Source organism: Camellia sinensis, unplaced genomic scaffold (genome assembly GCF_055761805.1).
Source record: "Camellia sinensis isolate YWXY unplaced genomic scaffold, ASM5576180v1 Unanchor1, whole genome shotgun sequence".
Classification (NCBI taxonomy): Eukaryota; Viridiplantae; Streptophyta; class Magnoliopsida; order Ericales; family Theaceae; genus Camellia; species Camellia sinensis.
Genome location: NW_028128987.1, coordinates 5,385,571 through 5,410,841, shown reverse-complemented (window position 1 = coordinate 5,410,841; position 25,271 = coordinate 5,385,571). Strand labels below are relative to the sequence as shown.

General features: G+C 33.1%; 1 protein-coding gene across 1 annotated transcript; it reads right to left on the bottom strand.

The window, feature by feature from the left end:
- Positions 1 to 296: 296 nt before the first annotated feature.
- Positions 297 to 15,117, bottom strand: LOC114256476 (putative magnesium transporter NIPA4). The gene is made up of 9 exons (XM_028196134.2): positions 14,871 to 15,117; positions 14,693 to 14,749; positions 13,823 to 13,913; positions 13,571 to 13,731; positions 13,360 to 13,487; positions 3,824 to 3,961; positions 2,561 to 2,653; positions 2,174 to 2,294; positions 297 to 1,100 (listed from the first exon to the last, which is right to left on the bottom strand). The coding sequence occupies exons 1-9, from the start codon at positions 14,998 to 15,000 to the stop codon at positions 967 to 969; spliced, it is 1,053 nt and encodes a 350-aa protein (XP_028051935.2). The 5' UTR covers positions 15,001 to 15,117; the 3' UTR covers positions 297 to 966.
- Positions 15,118 to 25,271: the final 10,154 nt, after the last annotated feature.

The window sequence follows — 25,271 nt, the reverse complement described above, 5'->3', positions numbered from 1 at the left end:
ATCAATTTAAATCCTGATCTTTTGATTTGTTTTTAATTTAAATCATCAACTTATTTCCGTTAAGTAAAACCCAACAGAAAAAAAGTACTTTTGTCATTAGACAAGGGGATGGAGGAAGTAATTTTTTTTTTAATGAAAGCAAATGAATTAAATTATTCATGTTTTGTTAAAATAGTGTGTTAAACAAAGTCTCTCGTAAAATGAAAATGTGACATATCAATCAATTATCCCAACATCAAAAAAAAAAAAATTGCAATTTGCAAACAGTAGCAATCAATCCAAGAAACTGCTGTCAATTGGTAAACACAATACAAGGACTCGTTTCTCATTCTATGACAAAGAATGAAATACACCCAATAAAAATTGATATCAATCATTTATCTCACAACAATGAAAACAATAAAAATCAATCCAAGAAACTGCCGTTAATTGGTAAACACCATACAAAGACTCCTTTCTCATTCTATACGAAAGAAACAATACACCGAAAAATTGAACAAAAATCACTAAATTCCCTGTACAGCTCAAGTCTTTCAGTGTAGACTGTAGATCTTTGCCCAACGGATCCCAGCATTCTTCATTTGATCTCATTTTTAGGTCTTCATAGTTTTGCATCATACCATTTTACTACCCCTAAAAACCAGTCTACTTTTATGATCTTGAACAAATTATGCTGTACAATTTCAACACCATCGACAAGCTGTACAACTTAGCAACCCCCAAAAAGTAAAGCATCAACAACTATCCAGTATGCTCTCAACAATGACAAGCTAAAGATGAATCCTGATGATGTTAGTACTGAATAACCGATCAAACAAGTTCTTGAAAACTTTTGGTCATTGCATGAAGCTGCGATCTGAAGTCACCTGATTTGCATCCCCCCTTTAACAGTTATTTGGACGTGAATTTCACATGCCCAGTTTTTGGGTAAAATGGCTTGGATTTTGTTTCTATGAAGGCTCACAATTATGGGTAAAGTTCTTGTCTTCTTAGACAAACTTCCTCAGAACATTGTTCATCTTCGTCTTCATGGTTCAGCAAATCCCCATTTCCATTGCACAGTCGAGCTGAAAATGAAGGTGAAAGGGGTGCATAGTTTCCTGCATTTGTTTTGAACATTTAGGCATTGTTATTAAACTGTGAATTGTAATATTCACATTATTTAGAATAATATATAACTGTATAATATATATGGAAAATGTTTGAGACCCACAAAGTTTCCACAATTCGACCCACACTGAGGTTGTATGATAGGTGTCAACTTTGGATTAGTTACACATCCAATGATATAAGACCTACATTCCTTGTGCATCGTTGTGAGTGAATTTGTGGATTTGTAGCATTATTCTATACATATAAAATCATGTATATCAATATAATTGGTTGAACTCTTTTCTTTCTTTTTTTTTTCTTCTTTTTAAAAAAAAAAAAACAAACTACGAAATCGTTTGAATTGCAGTGTATCATAATGAATAGTTGCAATTAAGTTGAAAAATTCACTCAATATAATATTCAACTACACAAATCAGATCATTTTGCTTGAAAATTGAATGGAATCATGAATCATAAGATTCTAATAACTTAAGAAGCACAAACATGGATACAGATGCGGACACAAACATGGATGCAGACACGGAACATGGCGATTTCCAAAATAATAAAATATGTTTTCATATATTTTTATTTGTTGTTTAGAATAATATTACATCCATAAATAATCAATATTAACAAAAACTACCTCTAATTCTATTTTTTTTTTTAAAAAAAATCCACTTTTAAATTAACACTCAAGTTAATATATACTTTTATGGATGATCTATTAAGCATTTAAATTTACAGAAAAAATAATAAACATTCAACATTCATTAAAAACACTAAAAAAAAAAAAATGGGAGAAAAGACAAGTTGGCATGTCTCTAGTGTGTCCCCAACATGTCAAATAAATTAATTAAATAAGGGGACATGTCATGTGGCGTGTCCCGTATGTGTCCCCGCCGTGTCCGTTTGTCCGACACGGCTATGACACTTGTTTTGAAGTGTTCATGCTTCATAGCTAATAACCATGCATTTAATCATGAACCTAAAAAGCAATTGAATGTCCAATAGACTGACAAAAGTATAAGAATGAGAGAAATAGGAGATTGGAAAGAAAGGCAAGGAACATATAATGCACCTTTAAAAGAAGAACTTCTCTCAATGTCTTTGGTCACATGCAACAAGATAGTCCCCGAAAGCACAACAATGAAGCCACATATATTTGATACAATGCTTCCCCCACTTTGGCCAACCCAATCCTGGAACAACAATTTTTTCAGTAGATTTTAATAATTGAATGAATGATCTTATCCTTTAATTTTATTATTATTATTTTTTATGTTAATAGTTGAATGAATGATGAGATAATTTTTATGGAGGATTGAAAACCAACACTACTTGTGGGGTGCTTTCAGAGTTGTTCATTATTGACATTTTAATATGAGAAAGTAACCTTGGGGTCACCCCTGACCCACTAAACCAAATCTCAATAAAATTTCCATCTATGAAAGTGACCTGAAATTACCTTGAACATTATTACGCTGGCAAGGATTGTAAGTGATGTGAACATGACATAATATATAGGGGAAACAATTGCAGTGTTGAACGTGTCAAGAGCCTGAAATATCAAGGCCACATCATTAGACCAGATGGCATTTATGATACTAGAAAAGAAAACAATGTAAGCATCAATTCAAATTCAAGAAATTTTGATCAACTTTGAAATTAAAATAACCTTTATGCCAAGAAATTTTGATGAACTCTCAATAGAAGGTACTCACAAACACTCTCCAATGAATAGTGGGTATACCCTAACACACTATCCAAATAAATGAGAATATACTATACACACAAGTTTTGCTAAAAACTTGAGTGACTACTATTTGCTGTCACTCCACTCAACTTGCTTTCCAAAGCCCTCCCATCAGGGGTATTTATAGCTAATCTTAGGTATTGGGCATTTAAGAGATCTCTATCTGAACCATTCTGCTACTGCACTTTTCAAGGTAAAGATTTGCAAGTAATGAATCTACAAACATTTTGGTGGATCATTGATTTTTGCTTGCTGACACAATGCATGCCTCACCCATACATAGTCAAATGTCTAGACCTCCATCCGACATTTATGATGGTTGGTGACCTCCAAAGGAAAAACAATTGCAACTTTATTATGATGTGAGGTGAACCCCAACAATAAGAACTTGACATAGTAAGAAATTCCTACATTATATTAGTAAGTTACCACCACCAAAGAGTCATTTGAACCAAATTAGTTTTGACTAAACCAATTGCGCTTTCTCTTTCTAAACCCCACCCCCCACCCCCCACACACACACACAGAGAAAAAGAAAAAAGAAAAAGGAAAAAAAGTAAGAACATCAATGCTACAAATAGCTTTGAATAGGTCCTAGGTGTGATTGGCAAGTTCAACAAGAAATCAATCGATGAGCTGATAAGTGAGATTGTTTTGTTAATTAATTTTATGTATGATTTTAATTTAAGTTTTTGAGTTTATTCTAACAATTTGTATTTAATTTAATCAAAACTAGCAAGGTCCCTAAGAGGACCGGGCTTGAAACCAATTTTCCAAACTTTTCTGCTTCTTCAAATTTACTTTTTCGTGATCATCTTATTGTCAAGGAGAAGGAGATAGAAGGGGAACAGTGGGGAGGGAAAAATGGGTCTGATTCATCATTCATCTATTCCATGTAAGCAAGTTGCCACATATAATTTGGGCACAAACAAGTTATTCACCCTAATCCACTATAAGCAGAAAGTCATCACTAACCTTGTTAAGATAATTCAACTGTGTGACAACACATGTAGCCACCACAAACATAAAAAACCAGGTCTCTGGGTAGATTAACTGGTTCTTTCCCTCACAAGTTAACTTCAGTGAAGTTCCAAGGGCTTTAACACTCATCACCTGTACATCAAACAAAAAATTTGAAATATAAAATCTAGTGCACCGCATAAAAACAAAAATGAAGAAGTTCACTCATTCATTAAATTAATAGAAGGATGGTCCAATCAGAATAACTTCAATAGAAACTCAAAAGGTAACAATTCATGACACGAGTGCATTGGCAAGCGAACGAAAATTTCTCCTAACTTCACAATATCAAGAGGATTGGTGGACCAATAATAACGCTTCAACCAACCATTTAACGTGATCCATATCCCATGAGAAATTTTTTAAACATCAGTTTAAGCAATAAAGTTTTTAGGTTGCTGCTTGTGGAATTAACAATCTTCAAAATAAATAAATAACTAAGCAATAAAAGTACTTTAAGGTTTAAATCTTTTTAATCAGATGATCAATTAAGCCATCAAAGCTTAAAATAAGTTTCAATTCAAGAAATGTTTTAGAACATTGTTCTAAAATAACACCTGTTCACATAGAAGTAATTGTTATTTTGAGAAGAAAAAAGATAGAGGTATGAGTGATATCTCATCCCCTTTTATATTAACTCATTCGCATAATTACAAGAGCACTCTAAGGTATAAATAAAGATACTAAATCTACACAAGGATGAAATAGGAAATATTCCTAATACATTCTAACACTCCCCTCAAGCTAGTGCGAAGATATCTCTCATGCCCAGCTTATTGAGAATGTCACGAAATGATTTATTTCCTAAGCCTTTGGTGAGAACATCAGCCAGTTGGTCCCCAGACCTCACGAATGGAGTACATATAGTCCCATTAGTGAGCTTTTCCTTAATAAAATGCTTATCAATCTCCACATGCTTGGTCCTATCATGTTGAACCGGATTGTGAGCTATATTGATGGCTGCCTTGTTGTCACAGTATAGCCTCATCGAATCTGTCTGATGAATCCCCAAATCCCTCAAAAATAATCTAATCCATAATAGCTCACACACACCCCGAGTCATAACTCTAAATTCAGCCTCCGCACTGGACCGTGCAACTATATTCTATTTCTTGCTTCTCTAAGTGACTAAATTTCCTCTAACAAAGGTACAATAGCCAGAGGTTGACCATCTATCAGTGACTGATCCAGCCCAATCAGCATTTGTATATGCCTCCACACTAAGATGACCGTGTTTTGAGAAATAGAGACCCTTTCCCGAAGAAGACTTCAAGTACTTCAGAATTCGCATAAACTGTCTCTAAATGAATTGGACGTGGAGCATGCATAAACTGACCAAGGTACACTCTATGACTAAGCTAAATGAAGTGAGTATGGTTAGTCAATTTATGCATGCTCCACGTGCAATTTATTTAGAGACAGTTATGCGAATTCTGAGCTACTTAAAGTCTTATCCGGGAAAAGGGTCTCTATTTCTCAAAACATGGTCATCTTAGTGTGGAGGCCTATACAGATGCTGATTGGGCTAGATCAGTCACTGATAGACAATCAACATCTGGCTATTGTACCCTTGTTGGAGGAAATCTAATCACTTGGAGAAGTAAGAAATAGAATATAGTTGCGTGGTCCAGAGCAGAGGTTGAATTTAGAGCTATGGCTCAAGGTGTGTTGAGCTATTATGGATTAGATTATTTTTGAGGGATTTGGGGATTCATCAAACAGATTCGATGAGGCTATACTGTGACAACAAGGTAGCCATCAATATAGCTCACAATCCGGTTCAACATGACAGGACCAAGCATGTGGAGATTGATAGGCATTTTATTAAGGAAAAGCTCACTAATGAGACTATATGTACTCCATTCATGAGGTTTGGGGACCAACTGGCCGATGTTCTCACCAAAGGCTTAGGAAATAAATCATTTCGTGACATTCTCAACAAGCTGGGCATGAGAGATATAATCGCACCAGCTTGAGGAGGAGTGTTAGAATGTATTAGGAATATTTCCTATTTCAGCCTAGGTCTATCGATAGGTTGGAGGCTAGTCATGGGTGTCTTTCTTGTTATTTTGAGAAAAAAAAAGATAGGTATGAGTGATATCTCATCCCTTTTTATATTAACTCATTCGCGTAATTATAGGAGCACTCTAAGGTATAAATAAAGATACGAAATATACATAAGGATGAAATAGGAAATATTCCTAATACATTCTAACAGTAATTTACTTCATAGAAAGACATTAGGTTATACTTGGTTAGAATGAAAAAACAAAGCAAACCTAGAAGAGGAAGTATAAGAAAGTAGTGAGAATGAAAGGAAAATGAAAAATAACTTTTCTACATGCATTTGGTAATGTGCAAAGTTTTTTCAAAAACTTGCACGAAAATAACAATTTATTATTTGAATAAAAGTAAAATGATTATGTATATATTAACCTTATCTATTTATCCATATAAAAGAAGTTGTATTTAAAAAGAATGGATAAAGTTGCAATCTAGGAAATAGATAACAACTTTCACAAGAAAGTGATTTTTTTTTTTTTCTTTTTTTTTTGGCAGAAAATGATAAGCTGTATCTTCAAGAAATTAAGTGAAAATTGTTACATGGTATTGGGTAAAACTTAACCCCAAAAGCTAGCTATTGAGGTGAGGGTGCCCTCCCGTTTTTATACTGCATATTACTTTAGTAACCAAGCGATGTGGGACTTCGTATCACACCCTTCCTCTTGCCCAGCGTGCTCACTCGACAGCACCTGCGGTGTATAGGCCAAGGACACGCACCCTACCCATCCTTGGTACTTCAGCTCTAATACCATGTTACACGTTATTGAAGCTTGAGTAACCAGCTTGGGGAATGATAGAATATCACCCCCTATTTATAAATGAAGATTAGGGTTTACAAGAAAGGCAATTACAAGATGATCCATGAGTGCTATCCCTGAGTGCATAAAATGATTACAGACAGACCCTAGTGTACCTTTCGACTAATATAATATGCTAATACTTAATATAATATGCTAACACTCCCCCTCAAGTTGGTGCGAAGATATCTCTCATGCCCAGCTTGCCTAATATGTCATGAAATGGTTTATTCCCAATCCCCTTGGTGAGAATGTCAGCAGGTTGTTCACCAGACTGGACAAAGGGAGTACAAATGGTACCACTAGTGAGTTTCTCCTTAATGAAGTGGCGATCAATCTCAACATGTTTTTCCTGTCATGTTGAACTGGATTGTGAGCGATGTTGATGGTGGCCTTATTATCACAGTATAACCGCATGGAGTCCGTCTGATCAATACCTAGATCACGCAACAATAATTTGATCCATAAAAGTTCACACACACCTTGTGCCATAGCTCTAAACTCAGCTTCTGCGCTTGACCTGGCAACCACATTCTGTTTCTTACTCCTCCAAGTAACTAGGTTGCCGCCAACAAATGTGCAATACCCTGAAGTTGATCTCCTATCGGTTACTGACCCAGCCCAGTCAGCATCTGTATAGGCTTCTACACGAAGATAATCATACTTTGAAAAATACAGACCCTTTCCAGGAGCAGACTTCAAATACCTCAAGATTCTCATGACAGCCTCAAGGTGAATCTGATGAGGAGCATGCATAAACTGACTAACTATACTGACAGCAACAGCAATATCAGGACGGGAGTGAGATAGGTAAATGAGTTTACCCACTAATCGTTGATAGCTCCCCCTATCCACAACTTCTCCTCCTTCATCATCCCCTAATTTCTGATTGGGTTCCAGGGGGGTGGCACATGCCTTGCAGCCAAGCATCCCAGTTTCCTTCAACAGGTCAAGCACATATTTTCTCTGTGAGATAAATATCCCATCCTTAGAGCGAGCAACTTCAATTCCCAGAAAATACTTCAAGCTGCCCAAGTCTTTGATTTCAAACTCTTTAGCTAAATATTTCTTCAACAGAGGTATTTCCCCACTATCATTGCCTGTAAGAACTATGTCATCTACATAAACAATAAGTGCTGTAGTCTTACCGTGTGAGGAATGTTTCACAAACAATGTGTGATCTGCCTGACTTTGTTTGAAGCCATATTTAAACATAACCTGAGTGAATCTCTCAAACCAAGCCCTTGGAGACTGTTTGAGACCATATAATGACTTCCGAAGTTTGCATACTTTGCCTTCTGTTTGATGATCCTCAAAACCCGGAGGAATGTCCATATATACTTCTTCTTCGAGGTCACCATGGAGAAAAGCATTCTTGACATCAAACTGATAAAGCGGCCAATCTAGATTAGCTGCTAGAGAGAGAAGTACTCTGACTGAATTCATTTTAGCCACGGGTGCGAAGGTCTCCTGATAATCAATGCCATATGTCTGAGTAAACCCTTTTGCCACAAGTCTTGCCTTGTAACGCTCAATAGACCCATCTGCTTTGTGTTTCACAGTATATACCCATTTACATCCCACAGGTCGTTTGCCCGTAGGTAACTCAGTCAATTCCCAAGTGCCATTCTTCCTAAGTGCTTTCATTTCCTCAATCATGGCTAGTTTCCATTCAGAGGTAGCAAGAGCATCCTGAAAATGGTTAGGAATGCTAATAGAGGAAATATTGGACACAAACGCTCTATATGAGGATGACAAATGAGAGTATGATACAAACTGTGAGATAGGATGTTGAGTACAAGATCTCACACCCTTCCTCTTGGCAATAGGAACATCAAGATCAATGGACTCGAGAGTTTCAAAGTTACCTCGACTCTCATCAGAAGCAGGAGATGGCAGTGGGGTAGCAGAAACGGTCCCGTGTATCCAGTTAACTTGTTTTCTGTCTATGTCCCGGACATAAACATGCCCGTCCGTATTCTTGATGACAGTGGGTTCTATAGTCCCAGTAGAAGAGGGGGGTGCAAGAACAACTGGTTCCACCATAGGAAGCACAGTAGTAGAGGGTGGTGCAAGAACAACTGGTTCCACCATAGGAGGCACAGGACTCACTTCACACCAAGGCTCCCCCGGAAATGAGGACGGTGACACCGGAGAGGACAAGAAATAGGACTGGGATTCAAAGAAAGTTACATCCATGGACACAAACCACTTACGAGAAGAAAGGTGGTAACATTTATACCCCTTTTGAGTAGGAGAGTAACCAAGGAAAACACACTTGAGGGAGCGAGGGTCCAACTTACCACGAGAGGGAGAGTGATTATGGACAAAACAGACACAACCAAATATTTTGGAAGGAATAGAAAACAAGGACGGAGAACCGAGGAGGACGTGAAGCGGAGCCTTTTTGTCCAAGACCTGGGTAGGGAGACGATTAATAAGATGGGCAGCGGTGAGAACAGCGTCGCCCCAATAGGGCCGAGGCACATTCATAAAAAAACACATGCACCAAGCCATGTCAAGAAGATGCCGATTCTTGCGTTCGGCCACCCCATTTTGTTGAGGGGTATTGGTGCAAGAGGTCTGATGGATAATGCCATGAGTAAAGAAATATTGTCCTAACCCAGAATCTATGTATTCCCCGCCATTATCAGAACGAAATATTTTGATAGTGGCCCCAAACTGAGTACAAATCATCTTATGAAAAATGCGAAACACAGAGAAAACCTCACTCTTATCTTTCATGAGATACACCCAAGTAGCACGAGAAAAATCATCAATAAATGTAACAAACCAGCGATGACCTTTCACAGACAGAACACGAGAGGGACCCCAAACATCATAATGTATTAATGAAAAAGGAACGAAGCTTTTATTCAAACTGGGAGCAAAAGAAGCTCTATGTTGTTTTCCAAGTTGACAAGACTCACAAAGAAAGTCAGACACATGATGATTTGCGAAACTAGAAGGAAATAAATGCTTAAGTAAATGAAATGAGGGATGCCCAAGACGCCGATACCACAGCCATAAATCAGCGGGGGTAGTAGAAGACGTGGTGGAAGAATAAGCAAGTTTGTCCGGTTGATCTAGGAAGTAGAGACCATTTTCTGCACTACCACTGCCAATCGTCCTCCCCGTGACAAGGTCCTGAAAAAGACAATGATCAGGAAAAAATGTCACACTACACTTCAAATCTTGGGTAAGACGACTTAAGGATAACAGATTAACAGAAAACTTGGGAACATGGAGAACAGAAGATAGATGTATGGTAGGAGTGACTTGGACTAAACATTTTCCAGAAATGGAAGAAACAGTACCATCGGCAATCCTAACTTTGTCCTGACCTGAAGAGGGCTTATAGACAGAGAAAAGATCAGAGGAGCCAGACATATGATCTGAGGCACCAGAATCAATAATCCAAGACAAGGATGTATGACACAGGAAAGCACAAGGAGAAGATGCTAAGTTACCTGAGCGGGCAAAGGACGAGGAAGCGGTACTGAGAGCAGTAGAAGATCGGCGGTCCAACAATTGGCGCAAAGCATCCTCCAGCTCAGTATCAGAAGCTTGGGTAACAGAAGTAGAATTAGAATCAAGGGTATCAACGGCACTAGACTGATGAGCCCGGGAATAGGAACCACGTCCTCTAGATTGGCCTGACCGACCTCCTCGAGAACCAGACCGATCACCTCGACCCCCGGATGGAGTCCCATGAAGCTTCCAACACGTCTCACGAGTATGCCGTGGCTTCTTGCAATAATCACAGAATACAGACTCCTTAGTAGCAGACGGAGGAGGCAAGCTGAGGCCATCTCGAGGAGTAGACAGTAATGCGGAACGATCAGTAGAGATAGGGGACATCATAGCAGACCGGCGACTCTCCTCATTTTGTACATAGGCAAATGCCTCCGGAAGTGAAGGAAGAGTATCCATACTCAGAACTCGACCCCTAACTGGATCATACTCCACATTTAGGCCGGCCAAAAATTTAAAGACCCGTTCCCGTGAGATGAACTTTTTGTACCCGATAGAATCAGTAGGGCAAACGGGCTTATAGTCTTCCAGGTGGTCAAGGCGTTTCCAGCCGTTGGTGAGGAAAGTGAAGTACTGAAGAACAGTCTACTCCCCCTGAAGTGAGCTCTCAATAGAGCGGCGCAACTTAAATGCCTGTGAAAAATTCCCTTTGCGGGAATAGGTAACAGCCACAGCCTCCCAAACGTCCTGGGCAGTCTCCATAGACAAGTAGCCCTCACCAAGTTCTGGAACCATCGAATGGATAAGCCAACTCATAATCAAAGAGTTGGTAATCTCCCATTGGTCATAACCTGAGTCAGTGGTACTAGGTGCCTGTATCCTGCCATCAACATACCCCATCTTCCCTCTGCTCTTCAAAAACATAGTCAAACTTTGGGACCATGCTAGGTAGTTCTGACCATTAAATAGAGAGGTGGTGATTTTCAGACTAGGGTTGGGGTTCTCAGTCATGGTAGTAGGTAGAATGAGACTCACACTTTTTGGTGTTTGAGAAGAAGGGGACACACTGGTAGAATCTGTCATGGATACAATACTACCAAACCCGCAACAAAACTAGTGGCAATCACAAACCCAGAAGGTGGTGGTGAAAGAACAGGCACAATGACTACTTATAAGAGCATAACAAATTTAAGAAATCATATATATATATATTTTTTTTTAATTTTTTTTTTGTTTTGTTTTGTTTTGTTTTTTTTTTTTTTTTAATTTTTATTTATTTATTTATTTATTTATTTATATATATATATATATATTTTTGTTTATATATATATATATTTACTGATTGATTTATATATATATAGAAATGTTTACTGATTTACATATATATATATATATACATATAGTTATACATGTATTAGGACGGTGATATACAAAACAGAGGGTATATCATACATACACAGAGACGAGCGACTGATGAAGACGAAGACGACTAAGCCGAAGCTGATGAAGCCGAAGACGAAGGCGATGAAGACGAAGACGATGAAGACAAAGACGAAGACTGACGAAGACGATGAAGACAAAGACTGACGAAGACGATGAAGACGAAGACTGACGAAGACGATGAAGACGAAGACGAAGACTGATGAAGACGAAGGCTGCTGGCGACTGATGAACTGAGGGACTGAGGGATTGAGGAACTGAGCGACGACTGCTTACGAACTGGAGAACGACCCAGCAGAGGACCAACCTAAGTAAGATCGAACCCTAGAGCTTAAGCTCTGATACCATGAAGCTTGAGTAACCAGCTTGGGGAATGATAGAATATCACCCCCTATTTATAAATGAAGATTAGGGTTTACAAGAAAGGCAATTACAAGATGATCCCTGACTGCTATCCCTGAGTGCATAAAATGATTACAGACAGACCCTAGTGTACCTTTCGGCTAATATAATATGCTAATACTTAATATAATATGCTAACAGTTATTGGGTAGAATTCAACCTCAAAGGTTAGCTATTGACGCGAGAGTGCCCTCACGCTTTTATATTGCATATTACTTTAGTAACCAAGTTATGTAAGACTTCGCTTTTTGAATATTTTTCATTTTCTTACAAACCAAACCCAAAAAGATTATAATCTTTTCTCTTTCCTTTACTTTCAAAGACTCCACACCTAACCAAAAAGGCCTCAAGGAAATCTATTCTAACTATATAATTTTTTCTCTTTCCTTTATTTTCCAAAACTCTCCACCTAACCAAAAAGGCCTCAACTACACAAGATTTCTATATCATCGTTGTAAAACTTCAATAATTGTTGTAGACTATGAAGCACAAATACTTCTAGAAGGGAGTCATATCCATATCCCTATCAGTATACTCATCGGATACTCATGGATACATATTTGATACTTCTTGAGCATATCCGATACTAGAAATTAATGTTCTTTAATTTTGAGAAGTATGGACACGCATCCAAACTGTTATGAGATTGAGATTGTAATAGTTCTTGCATAACATTGTAGTATGTATAATTGTTATGCTAATACAAGAATAGTTCGTCAATCATTTTCTTATTTCTTACTTAAGAAGAAAATAGTTCAAAATTAATCGAGTTAACGCATCCTTAATGTGTCACACGTGTTCCATATTCATATCCATACTTTGTAGAAAGTAAGGATAAAAAAAATAAATATATAATGACAATTTTAACAATTAAATAAGCAAGTAAATTTACATATAATACTTTTGCATATAGCACTTTTAATAACGTGAAAAAGTATAAAGGGCAATATAAATAGTTTAGACTTGATATTGAAATGTAGGAGCCACCAAAAAAAAGTATATTGACTATTGAGTCTTGAGATAATATCTAATAATTTCAAAAGAAAGATTCCTCACCAGTCTTTGAGCCTATGTATTGTACAATACTAAAAATTATAATTTTTTCTAACATATCCTCACCATATTTATACCCTATTTTTCTAGGTTTTGTTGTATTTTCATATAAGTATCAAATCGTACTTGTATTCCGTATCCATATCCATGCAAGCTTCAATGATTGAGTGTTTGTCCGATTTTGGCAAAACTTGAGTAAGATGATTTCAGAAGAAAGAAATACATATTATACATTTGGATTCAGCAGTTCAAAATATTTACCGAGAGAGAACCCATCAGAGAGCAAATTCCAGTGAAAACTAGTACATTTGTGTGCCCACATTGAGGAGCGAAGTAGAAGATCAGAATAAATACCAACACAATCACTGATCCCGCATACATCAAAAAGGCTGGCATTGAAAGGAATGGTTAGTCATATAGAGATGCTACTGTAGATATAAAAGAAAATGTAGTTAGTGAGGCTGAATTCTACCTGGTTGAGTTGCCAAACTCCATATTTCCTGAACAGAAGTGATAGGATGCTCTTGTGGTGCATGGATAACAATTACGATAGAACCAGCTATGCATATCACGCAACCCAAAATGCCCAGATGGTGTAATCTCTCCTTCAAGATGAAGTGGGCCAATACAGCGCTAAAACATACCACTCAAAAAGTTGAGAAAGAAACCAACTTTATAGCATATGACTGATGCACAAAAAAAAAAAAAAAGAAAAAAGAATTACCTGACAATAATACTTAATGCACCAAGTGGGGTGACTAGAACTGCAGGGGCAAATGCATATGCCACAAAGTTTGCAACCTCTCCAAAAATCACTATATCAATAAATCATACAGAAAGAGAGATTCTGCAGAGAGTCAGTGAAGAACCAAAAGCCCATTGAAAATTACTGTTTGGTCTATCCATAGGTACCTTAATCAACTGAGCTTTGACCCCAAAATAAACACACAAAAAAAAGGCTTCAAATCTGTACTGTGAAAGTTTTCACATTAAACATCAATCGGACACGAATCAAAATACGACAACATGAAAATAAATAGATTGAGCTAATATTAAATTAATTATGAAATAACACGACATGATACACACTCCTGGTTGGGGGACCTAAATTTTGTTCAAAATTGAGGGCCCGAGGCGACTGCCTTGGTTGCCTCACCTCAGGGCCGGCCCTGACTGTGTAAAAGGTAATAGATAATTAAAGTTCAAATGAATAAAACTTCAAATTTGATTACCAGTCCTTCTACTTGTATAGAAACCAATTGCAGAACCGAACACGAGTGAGAGAATCGTGTGTAATTTGTTTTTGTGTTCCTAGACTTTTATTATTATTATTATTATTATTGGAAGAATCATAAAAATAAGAAAATAAAAACCAATGAATTGCATAATTCCAAACAGCAATTAATGCGAACCCTACTCAAAGGGAATATTCAAAGAGAGCAAATATTCAAATAGTTTTAAATGGTGATCTGTTCATACAATTTGCCACAAAATTAAGTAAAATTGAGAAAAATTGAAATAACTTGGGACAAAAAGATTAATAACAAAAAGGAAAAAAAATACCAAAAGAAGAAAAAAAAAATGAAAAACTTACTAGTGATCATGCCGAACCACCAGAGAGGCTCCAGAAGATACGAATAGCCACCAACACCTAATTAAAATCAAATCAAATCAAAGACAAACCCATTTGAGAAAATCCAAAACCCAAAAAAGGAAAATCCATAAATTCAGAGAAAATCAAAAGAAAATGAGATAAAAAAAAAAAAAATCACCAGCTCTGACACCAGAAACAGCAGCAGCTTTTCTGAGGCCTTTCTTCTTGATAATGAAGCTCGCTCCTATAAACACACTTGAAGAAATAGCCAACATAAACCCAATCAGATTGTCTTTAGAGAAACCCATTATTGATTCTCTCTCTCTCTCCCCCTCCCCCTCCCTCTCTCTATCGTCCCTCTTTTCTTCTCCTCTTCATCGGAATATTCCAAAAATAATCGTTATCTGATGACTTGGCTTCTAACCAAATGGTATGAGTTGATTTTTTTGATTTTTTAATTATTTTAATTTAAGGCTAAAAAAATTTCATTTGATGTAGATTTTTTAATTTTTTTTAAAAAAAAATAAAAATAATTACGATTTAAACGTAATATTTTATTATATTTAATTAAAATAATTAATTTTATCTTATATAATTATTTTAATCCAAATAAACCTGCTAAACATGGCCTAAAATACACCCACCCAAAAAACAAACCCAATAAAATACCATATTATTTGTTGCGTCATTCCTTCTAGGAGTGTGAAATTGGCCGGTAACCACTGGGCGGCCTGAAGTCTGCCTGCAGTCTGGGGTGGGCTCGACGCATTTAGACCCAAGCCTAAGCTCAGCCCGAGGCCTTAGGCCATCGTTTTGAAGCCCGACTTGTGAGCCCGACCCATTGGCCCGCTCAGGGCCCACTCAAAAACCCGGCCTGAGACCCAGCCCACCCGAGGCCCAATGTTATTTTTAATGGAAAATAATAAATTTTTGGTGAAAAAAATTAAAAAAAATTGTTTAGACCTACCCGAAGCTCGAGCTTAGGCTCAGGCCTAGCAACCTCGCCCGAGGCCCCACCCACTGGCCCGCTTAAAGCCCGAATACCCTTGAGCGTAAGCCTAGTTTTCTGGCCCGTGGCCCGGTCGGCTCGGCCGGATTTTTGGTGAGAGCCCGCGAGGCCCGACATGGGCCAGGCCCGGCCAAAATTACACCCCTAATTCCTTCCCATTGTTTTGTTATGAGAGAGAGGTTGTTAAGGAGAACATCTTTTGTGTACCAACAAAATTGAGTAACTCGAGGTTGCAAGTAATCGTACCCATTGATTCCTTCTTTTCATCCTACTTAGGTGGACTAATCCAAACTCTCGACAGAATATAAAAGAGACTCGCAAGTCTCTGTTGATACCTTAACGAACTCATGTGGACACTCCTCAACCTGAGGACAATCTCTCAAATACACATTAAGATGTTGACCCTTTTTTTTTTTCTTTGCTGATTCCTCTCAATGAAATTTGTCAAGTTGCACTAAGTTACTTATGGATGTATGCATGCGGTCTGAGAACACTTTGAGGTTTTCGGAAGGCAAAAAAACTTTAAATTAAAATATATATAGGAGTACTTTTTCATAAATCTCTTTTCACCTATTTGTGTTTCATTTAATCCACGTTATTTTCTTGTGTTCCAATAAGTCCTATGGGTAACATAGTTACCAAAATACCCATAATAATATTCACATTTACAGTGTGAATGTTTCGTGATGTGAATATTCGCACAATCAATGTAAATGTTCAAATCGTCAATGTGAATGTTAACATGTCAACGTGAATGTCAATGTGAATATTCACACCATCAATGTGAATATTTATATTATCAATATGAACATTCATACGTCAATGTGAATATTCATATTATAAAATATGAATGTTCACATCACCAAATTGCTAACTGTTCAAAAAATATTTGTAAGGGTAGAAATGTCCATAAAATATCTTAAATATGAGAATTATGATTTAATAGATCAAATGTTCAAATAATAGAACTTATTAGAATATGAGAATATCTTATGGACTAATTGAGACACAAACACTTAAAAAAGGATTTTCTAATAAATTTTCCACATATATATATATATATATATATATTAGCGTATGCCCGTGCCTGAAGGCATGGTGCAAATAATGTTAGAATTAGAATATAATTATAATCCCAACACTATTTAAATTTATTTTTTAATTTAATAAAATTACAAATTTATTATAAAATTTTGGAGTTCTCACAAAACTCCCCACGAAAACTCGCTTCTACTTATATAATATATAGCTAGATAGATAGATGTGTCTGGTATAAATACAATTTTCACGGGTATACATACAATGTTTCTTTTGCTTATATAATTACATGGAAATTGTAGGAATGCCTATAATGTCCTAGTCTATTACGGGCATACATATATTATATGGAAATATGCGTAAAATATATTGAACAAAAAGAAAAAAATAAAAAAAATAAACAAATAGAGAGAAAAATAAAAACGAGAGAAAATAAAAAAATAAAAATAAAAGAGAGTGGAAGGTGGGATCATGAGATCATGGAAGGATGTGTGAGAAAATGAAAAAGTAAGAGAGAAAAGCGGGAAAATAGAAAATGTACATGTAGGATATTTTAAAAAAAATATATCTCAGCCGTTGTTTTATAATTTAAATAGATTTGAGCCGTCTAAATGTCCTAGTTAGACAAATGTGTGTAGGACAAATTCAAAAATCATCCTGCTTTATTATATAGATGTTGAAGATTCATATGAGGTCTAAATTTATGAAGTCTATCAGGTATTCAATATATTTAAAAATAATAATTAATTGTTCAAATTCATTTAATTCGTGGATTATAAAATTTATTAATTTAATCTCCACTACACACAGTAAAACCTGGCTCCTAATTATGGAATCGCAAACTTTTCCATATAATATGAATAAAAATAAGTGAATAAAAATAAGAAAATAAAAAAATTAAACAAATAGAGAGAAAAATAAAAATAGGAGAAAATAAAAAAAAATAAAAAGAATAGAGAGATGAAGGTGGGATCATGGGATCATAGAAAGATGAGTGAGAAAAAGAAAAAATAAGAGAGAGAAGCGAGAAAATAGAAAATATACATATAAGACATTTTTTGAAAAATATATCTCAGCCGTTATTTTATAATTTGAATAGATCTGAGTCGTCAAAATGTCCTAGTAGGACAAATGTGTGTATGACAAATTCAAAAATCATCTTGATTTATTATATAGATGTTGAAGATTCATATGAGGTCTAAATTTACGAAGTCTATCAAGTATTCAATATATTTAAAAATAATAATTAATCGTTGAAATTCATTTAATTTGTGGACTATAAAATTCATTAATTTAATCTCCACTATACACAGTAAAATCTGGTTTCTAATTCTGGGATCTCAAACTTTTCTATATAATATGAATAAAAATAAGTGAACAAAAAGGAGAAAAAAAAAAAACAAATAGAGAGAAAAATAAAAATGGGAGAAAATAAAAAATAAAAAGAAAAGAGAGAGGAAGGTGGGATAATAGAAGGATGGGTGAGAAAAATAAAAAATAAGAGAGAGAAGCGGGAAAATAGAAAATGTACATGTAGGATATTTTTCAAAAATATATCTCAGCCGTTATTTTATAATTTGAATAGATCTAAGCCGTTCAAATGTTCTAGTAGGACAAATGTGTCAAGGATAAATTCAAAAACCATCCTGTTTTATTATATAGATATATAAAGTAGTTGATATTAGAATTTTATAAGATAAAAAATATATAATCTTTTTATAATAGTTAAGTTTTCTCAATATTTTTATAGAAAAAATTCGATTCAGAGAAATTTTACTTGACTCAAAAAATTTTTAACCTCAACACAAAAAATTTCTCTGATTTCACAGAAAAATTTCTCTACTTTCATAGAGAAATTTTAAAATTTCTTTAATATGATCACAAAATTTCTCTGATATTATCATAGATAAATTTCATCGAGAGACCTTAATTAATAAAAAAAAATCTTGAATCTCTTTTACTATACAAAATTAAAGAGAAATGCTTCACTAATTTTTTTAAAAGAAAAAATTCATAATTTATTTAAATTATATCATCTTTACTTTATTTATATATTTTTCATAATAATTCAATAAATTATAAAAAAAAAAATTCACTTCCAAAAATAGCCCGAGTCTCCAAGTCATCACTTGGCGGTGCCCACTAATCTTTTATTTATTTATTTATTATTATTATCTTTTTTTAAGTTGAATTTTTTGGTTGGAGATGGTCAAGATGATTGCACCCAGCTGGGAAAATTTTAAAAATAAGATTTTTAATCATAATATATAATATTGGGAAGTGGATTGATTTTTTAATTTTTTTTACTATTTTAGCCTGAAGCTAAAAAGCCTAGTTGGGGAAGGACTTTTGGCTTTGTTTGGCTTTTTTATAAGAGCAAGAATGTAATGATTATGGGTTGAATATAATATTTTGCCTTATTGGACTAAAAAACTTTTTTATTTTTTGTGACTATTTTAGCTAAAAAAGCCCCAAAACCCACTTCCCAAACATAGGCTAAACTGCAATCAAGCCAACCAATCACAATTATTAATACATAACTTAAAATATAAATAAATGAATAAATGAGAGTTCTATATAATTTAGGTGTGAACATGGTCCAGATTAATTCGGTAATCCGTACTCCAGTTTTTTCATAAAAATTGAAACTAAATCGATCCATTTAAATCATGAGACTAATCCGAATGAAACCATTTAAACACGGTTCGACTCAGTTTGGAATTATGGTTTCACATAATTTGTTTACAAAAAAAAAAAAAAATCATACAATATTTTCAAAACAAATCAATCTATCATAAATTTTAAAAATAATATAAACAAAAGTATAATATTAAGCAAATATTGTTTAACATTAATCTATCCATAAATTTTCAAAATATAACTTAAACAAACACAGAAACTCACATTACCAAAATCTGCTTAAAATTTCACTAAATTTGAAATGCATAATGTTATACAAAAATTCTGAATGTCGGACAACATTTACCTAATAGAAATACACATACAGCATGTTTGTTTGGTGGGATTGAAGAGTGGGGTTGGACTAATAGTCCATCCGGATTAATAATTTGTTGTTTGTTTCAAATTTTTTGCAGTGGACTAATAATCCATCTGAATTATTAATCCCAAATATGTTGGACTATTGTATCTCGGGGGGGTGGGACACAAATCATGGGATAACTCATTCTGTGAGATTAGGTTGCCAAATTACATTGTTGACCCTCTAGTATTAAATATCTTTTCCCTCATGGTATTAATTATACTTAATAAAGTAGTCTCAATTTAAAAATAAAATAATTTTATTTAATTTTTATTGATGTTTTATTTAATTAATTTTTTAAAATAATTTTTTACAGATATTTTATTAATTTTTTATTTTAAAATTTTGTTGCTATTTTATTTAATTTCATTATTTAAATTTTAATAGATGTTTCATTATTTAAATTTTGATAGATGTTTTATTTAATTTCATTATTATTATTTTTCAAAATAAATTTATTTAAAATTTTAATTAAAAAATAACATATATTTTTATTGATATTTAATTTTAAAAAACAATTATTTAATTGTGTAAAAAATAAAATAAAATAAATTTTTATTTAATCTAGCTAAAAATAATTAAAATATTAAAGATATGTTTAACACTGCTATTACTTAATAAATAATTGAAAAGGGTAAAATAGTCATTTGAGCATTTATTCTTATCCATAGTATCCCAAACAAACATAGGATTCATATCCTATCTAACCAAATAATCTTTTCCTAACACCTAATCCCATGACTAAACAAACATGAGATATATATCCTATCCAACCAAATAGTCCCAGAACTATGAATCTTAGGATTACAATCCAATAGATTCCAATCCCCCCTTATCCAGTCCGTCTAAACAAACATGTTGATGTTCTACATGGACTATTTACTGTGCAGATTGTAATCCATTGGAAGCATTCAATCTGGCGTTTCTTTTTTTTTTTTTAGTCCGTCCGACGTGGAGTCCGGCCAGACTCCATATCCCTCATATGAGGGATTATTGTATCCTAGGGGGGGTGGGATTATTTCCATGAGACTATTTACTGTTGGGATTAGGTGGTGAAATGACTATTTTGACCCTCTACTATTTAATTATGTATTATATTTAGTAAAATTTAATAAAATTTAAATGTCTCAATTTAAAAACAAAATAATTTTATTTAATTTTTTATTGATGTTTTATTTATTTAATTTTTTAAAATATATTTTGTAGATATTTTTATTGATGTTTTATTTTAAAATTTTGTTTATATTTTATTTAATTTCATTATTTAAATTTTAATAGATGTTTTATTTAATTTCATTATTCCATTATTATTATTTTTTAAAATAAATTTATTTAAAATTTTAATTAAAAAAATAACATATATTTTAATTGATATTTTATTTATTTAATTTTTAAAAATAAATTTATTTAATTGTGTAAAACATAAAATAAAATAAATTTTTTATTTAATCTAGCTAAAAGTAATTAAAATATTAAAGATATGTTTAATATTGCTATTACTTCGTAAACAATTAAAAAAGGGTAAAATAGTCTTTTGTTCATTTATCCTATCCAGTTGTCAAACCAAACATTAGATTCACTAAAAATAGTCATTTCCAGACATTTAATCCCATGAAAAAACAAACGCGGGATACACATCTAATCCAACCAAATAGTCTGGGGATTCACAGTCCTATGATTCTAATTCGATGGATTCTAATCTCCCCTTATCCAGTCTGTGGATAAAATAGTCTGGAAATGACTATTTTTAGTGAATCTAGTGCTTGGTTGGACGGACTGGATGAGAATAAATGTTCAAAAGATTATTTTACCATTTTCAATTATTTACTAAGTAATAGCAATATTAAACATATTTTTAATATTTTAATTATTTTTAGCTAGATTAAATAAAAATTTATTTTATTTTATTTTTTACACAATTAAATAAATTTATTTTTTAAAAAAATAAATAAAATATCAATAAACATATATGTTATTTTTTAATTAAAATTTTAAATAAATTTATTTTAAAAATAATAATAATTAAATAATGAAATTAAATAAAACATCTATTAAAATTTAAATAATGAAATTAAATAAAATATAAACAAAATTTTAAAATAAAACATCAATAAAATATCTATAAAAATTATTTAAAAAAAATTAAATAAATAAAACATCAATAAAAAGTTTAATAAAATTATTTTATTTTTAAATTGAGACATTTAAATTTTATTGAATTTTACTAAATATAATACATAATTAAATAGTAGATAGTCATAAGGGTCATTTCACCACCTAATCCCATGGGATTGTTATCCCATGAAAATTATTCCACACCCCCCTCGGAATAGTGTAATGACCATTTTGGGAGATAAGGAGTCCGACCGGATTCCATGTTCGACGGACTAAAAAAACACAAACGTCGGATAAAAGGCTTTCAATAGATTACAATCCAAATAATGTTTAGTCCTCCTAATCTGGCAAATCAAACGCACCCTTATCATACACAAGCCTATTTCTATAAAAAAACATGAATGAGAAAAAATAATGATTTACTTACATTTATTGAATTTATAGAAGAAATGATCAACAAATAGTTTAAGTTTTGTATTAATTATAATTGAGAATTGTGAATTTAAATTTGAAATTGATCCTTGGAGACGAATTCCCCAAAATTTTAAACCAAAATCGAATCACAGATTCAAAAAACTAATCTAAACCTACCAAATTAGATTGGACCGATTTGGATTGGAGATTTTTCAATTTCGACCCTATATAATTTAGGATAAATTACAAAACACCCCCTGAGGTTTACTTAAATTACAAATTATCACATTCGATTCTAGAAATTACATTATGCCCCTAAGGTTTCTAATTTCATAACAAATATGTCATTTTATTAATAAATCATCAAGTTAATTAACAGTTTTTAATGATGTTAAAATTTTATTTCAATTAATAATTCAGATAATTTTATTATTGTATAGGTGAACAGTTATAAATTTTACTTTTTCAATTAATTCTGTTAAATAAAAAATTCTGACAATGAAGTATTTGTAATTTTTAAAATTATAAAAGACAATTCGTATTTTAAACAAATCTCAGAGAGTATATTTATAATTTACCCTACAATTTAGGTGTTGGGTATTATTGTAAATATTGTCTGTCTATCTCCTTACTTTTATCAAGTAAGTCACATTGCTTAAAGAATGTGACATTCTCGTATAGATGTGAAAATAAGATTACTATTTTGGTGGTGCTTCATAAAATTAAAATTAAAATTATTGAATATTAAAAATTGAACAATAAAATATAAATGATGAATTTTGTAAATTAAAATTTTGTTTTGATAAAAAAAAAAAGAAAGGAGATTGACTAATAAGTTTTACATTTTGGACTTGTGATCCATATAATTTTGTATATTTTTCTTATGATTCATTTAGTCTTTTTGAATGCGTAATAACTTATTTGCCTGTCACATTGGAGTGTTACATTTGGAGAGTTACGTTAGAGTATTACATTTGAGAAAAATACACTAAGGAGTTTTTTTTAGTGTTAGAGTGTTACGTTTTTTAAGTGTTAGATTGGGGTGTTACGTTATTAAAGTGTTTTGCATTTGGAAAAAGTACACTAACGTTGTATTTGGTTGGATGATTTGAGTAGGGATTTGAAAAGGAAAAAAGAAAAAGTAAGTGAAATGTGAATAAAATATACTTATATTTTATTTAATTTCATACACATTTTCCCATTCTCTTTCCAAATCTCTCCGCAAATCTCCTAATCGAATAAAACGTAATGAGTCTTTTAGTGTTAGACTATTACGTTTGAAAAAAGTACACTAAGGAACTTTTTAGTGTGTTACATTGGAGTATTACGTTGGAAGAGTTTTTTAATGTGTTTACTGGGGTAAACTACTAATAGGTCTTACTAGTTGGAATTAAGTCTCATCAAGTTCTATTGAAAATTAGTCCTAGTAAAATCATTGTTAAAAATAATTTTTTGTGATTATTTTTTACATATGTCGCTAAAAATTGACAATTAGTAACTTTTTTGTCATAATTTTTATAAATTGTCACTAAAAGTGACGTTTTTCAGTGACAAATTTTTTAAGTTGTCGTTGAAAGTTGAAAATTGGTATTTTTTTTTTGTGACTTTTTTTAAACTGTCGCTGAAAATTAATAATTAGTAACTTTTCTTAATAATGTTTGATGAAAAATGCCATTAATTATCATATGACCTATTGGACAATAAGTCCACCTTTTAAGACTTACACGTAAGTTCTCCTTACATTGGAGTGTTACATTGGAGGAGCTTGTTAGTATGTTACATTGGAGGAGTGTTACGTTTGGGAAAGTTATACTAAGAAGTTTCTTTAGTGTGTTATATTTTTGAAGTGTTACATTGGAGTATTATGTTTAGGAAAAGTACACTAAGGAGTCTTTTTGGAGTGTAACCTTAGAGTGTTATGTTTGGAAAAAGTATAATAAAGAGTTTTCTTGGAGTGTTACGTTGGAGTGTTGTAACTTCCGGAAATAAATACAATAAACTATCCATAACGATAATTAACAATATAAATCAGAGTATAATATCCTTCCATTACATACGACTCAGTTGTACAAAATTGGTGACACATGCTAATATACATTCATAAATCCTAACACTGAATCTATAGCATCTATCAACAACAAAATATGAAATAGAAGTTAAACAGATAATAGAAATGTCCTAAAGGCTACAACTTTCCAAGACAATGCTTTGGTACATCAAAAATGAGTCTTAAGCTCAATACAAATAAAATCCTAAGCTTGTACAAGATTAAATAGAAAATAACAAATCTGAGCCTTCAGCTCTATGGTCCTTCCAAGCTAAGTCCTTGGTGGAGGTATATCACCAACACCTAAAAATGGTTTTCCCATATAAGGTGAGCCAAAACCCAATAGAAATAATCAAACACAATATATGAATCTTAACAAAGATATAAGGGTCAAATGCATATGCAATGCTTTTAACCAAAACGTCTTACATTTCTTTTCCAAACTCATGCCATGCTCAGTTTATATCTTAATTTTCAAATCATGTTCTTTACAACAGAAAATAAGGGGGAATTCTCAAACCGGTATACCCTTTCATGGATATTTCATCTGTGGAAAACCGTCAAACGACAGCCATGTAAACGTAGCCTATACAAGTGTTATTATTGCCATTTTACGGATATTTCATCTGCGGGAATCGGCACCCATGTATACGCACATTTTTTGGGGACTTTCATCCTAGACACAGGCCAATTTAATTTGGTGATACACACTTTTTTCCCACGTTCACCTCTTTTTCTCAAAATCATATATATTTGCAATGTATTAAATGAGCAACAATGTTCAATGCACATGGATGAGAAATTAGTTTCAATTCACCTAATCCTCATGCAATTTCTACAACAATCATAGCTATCCTCCATTGATAGCCCAAAGTAGATATTTCTAAATAGATATAAAATCTCCAATATAGATAGA

Coding starts and splice junctions, on each gene's coding strand:
- LOC114256476 (XM_028196134.2), bottom strand. CDS start 15,000: ATGGGTTTCTCTAAAGACAATCTGATTGGGTTTATGTTGGCTATTTCT. Junction 13,914..14,692: donor GTGGTTCGGCATGATCACTA/GTAAGTTTTTCA, acceptor TTATTGATATAG/TGATTTTTGGAGAGGTTGCA. Junction 1,101..2,173: donor GAGAAGTTCTTCTTTTAAAG/GTGCATTATATG, acceptor AAACAAATGCAG/GAAACTATGCACCCCTTTCA.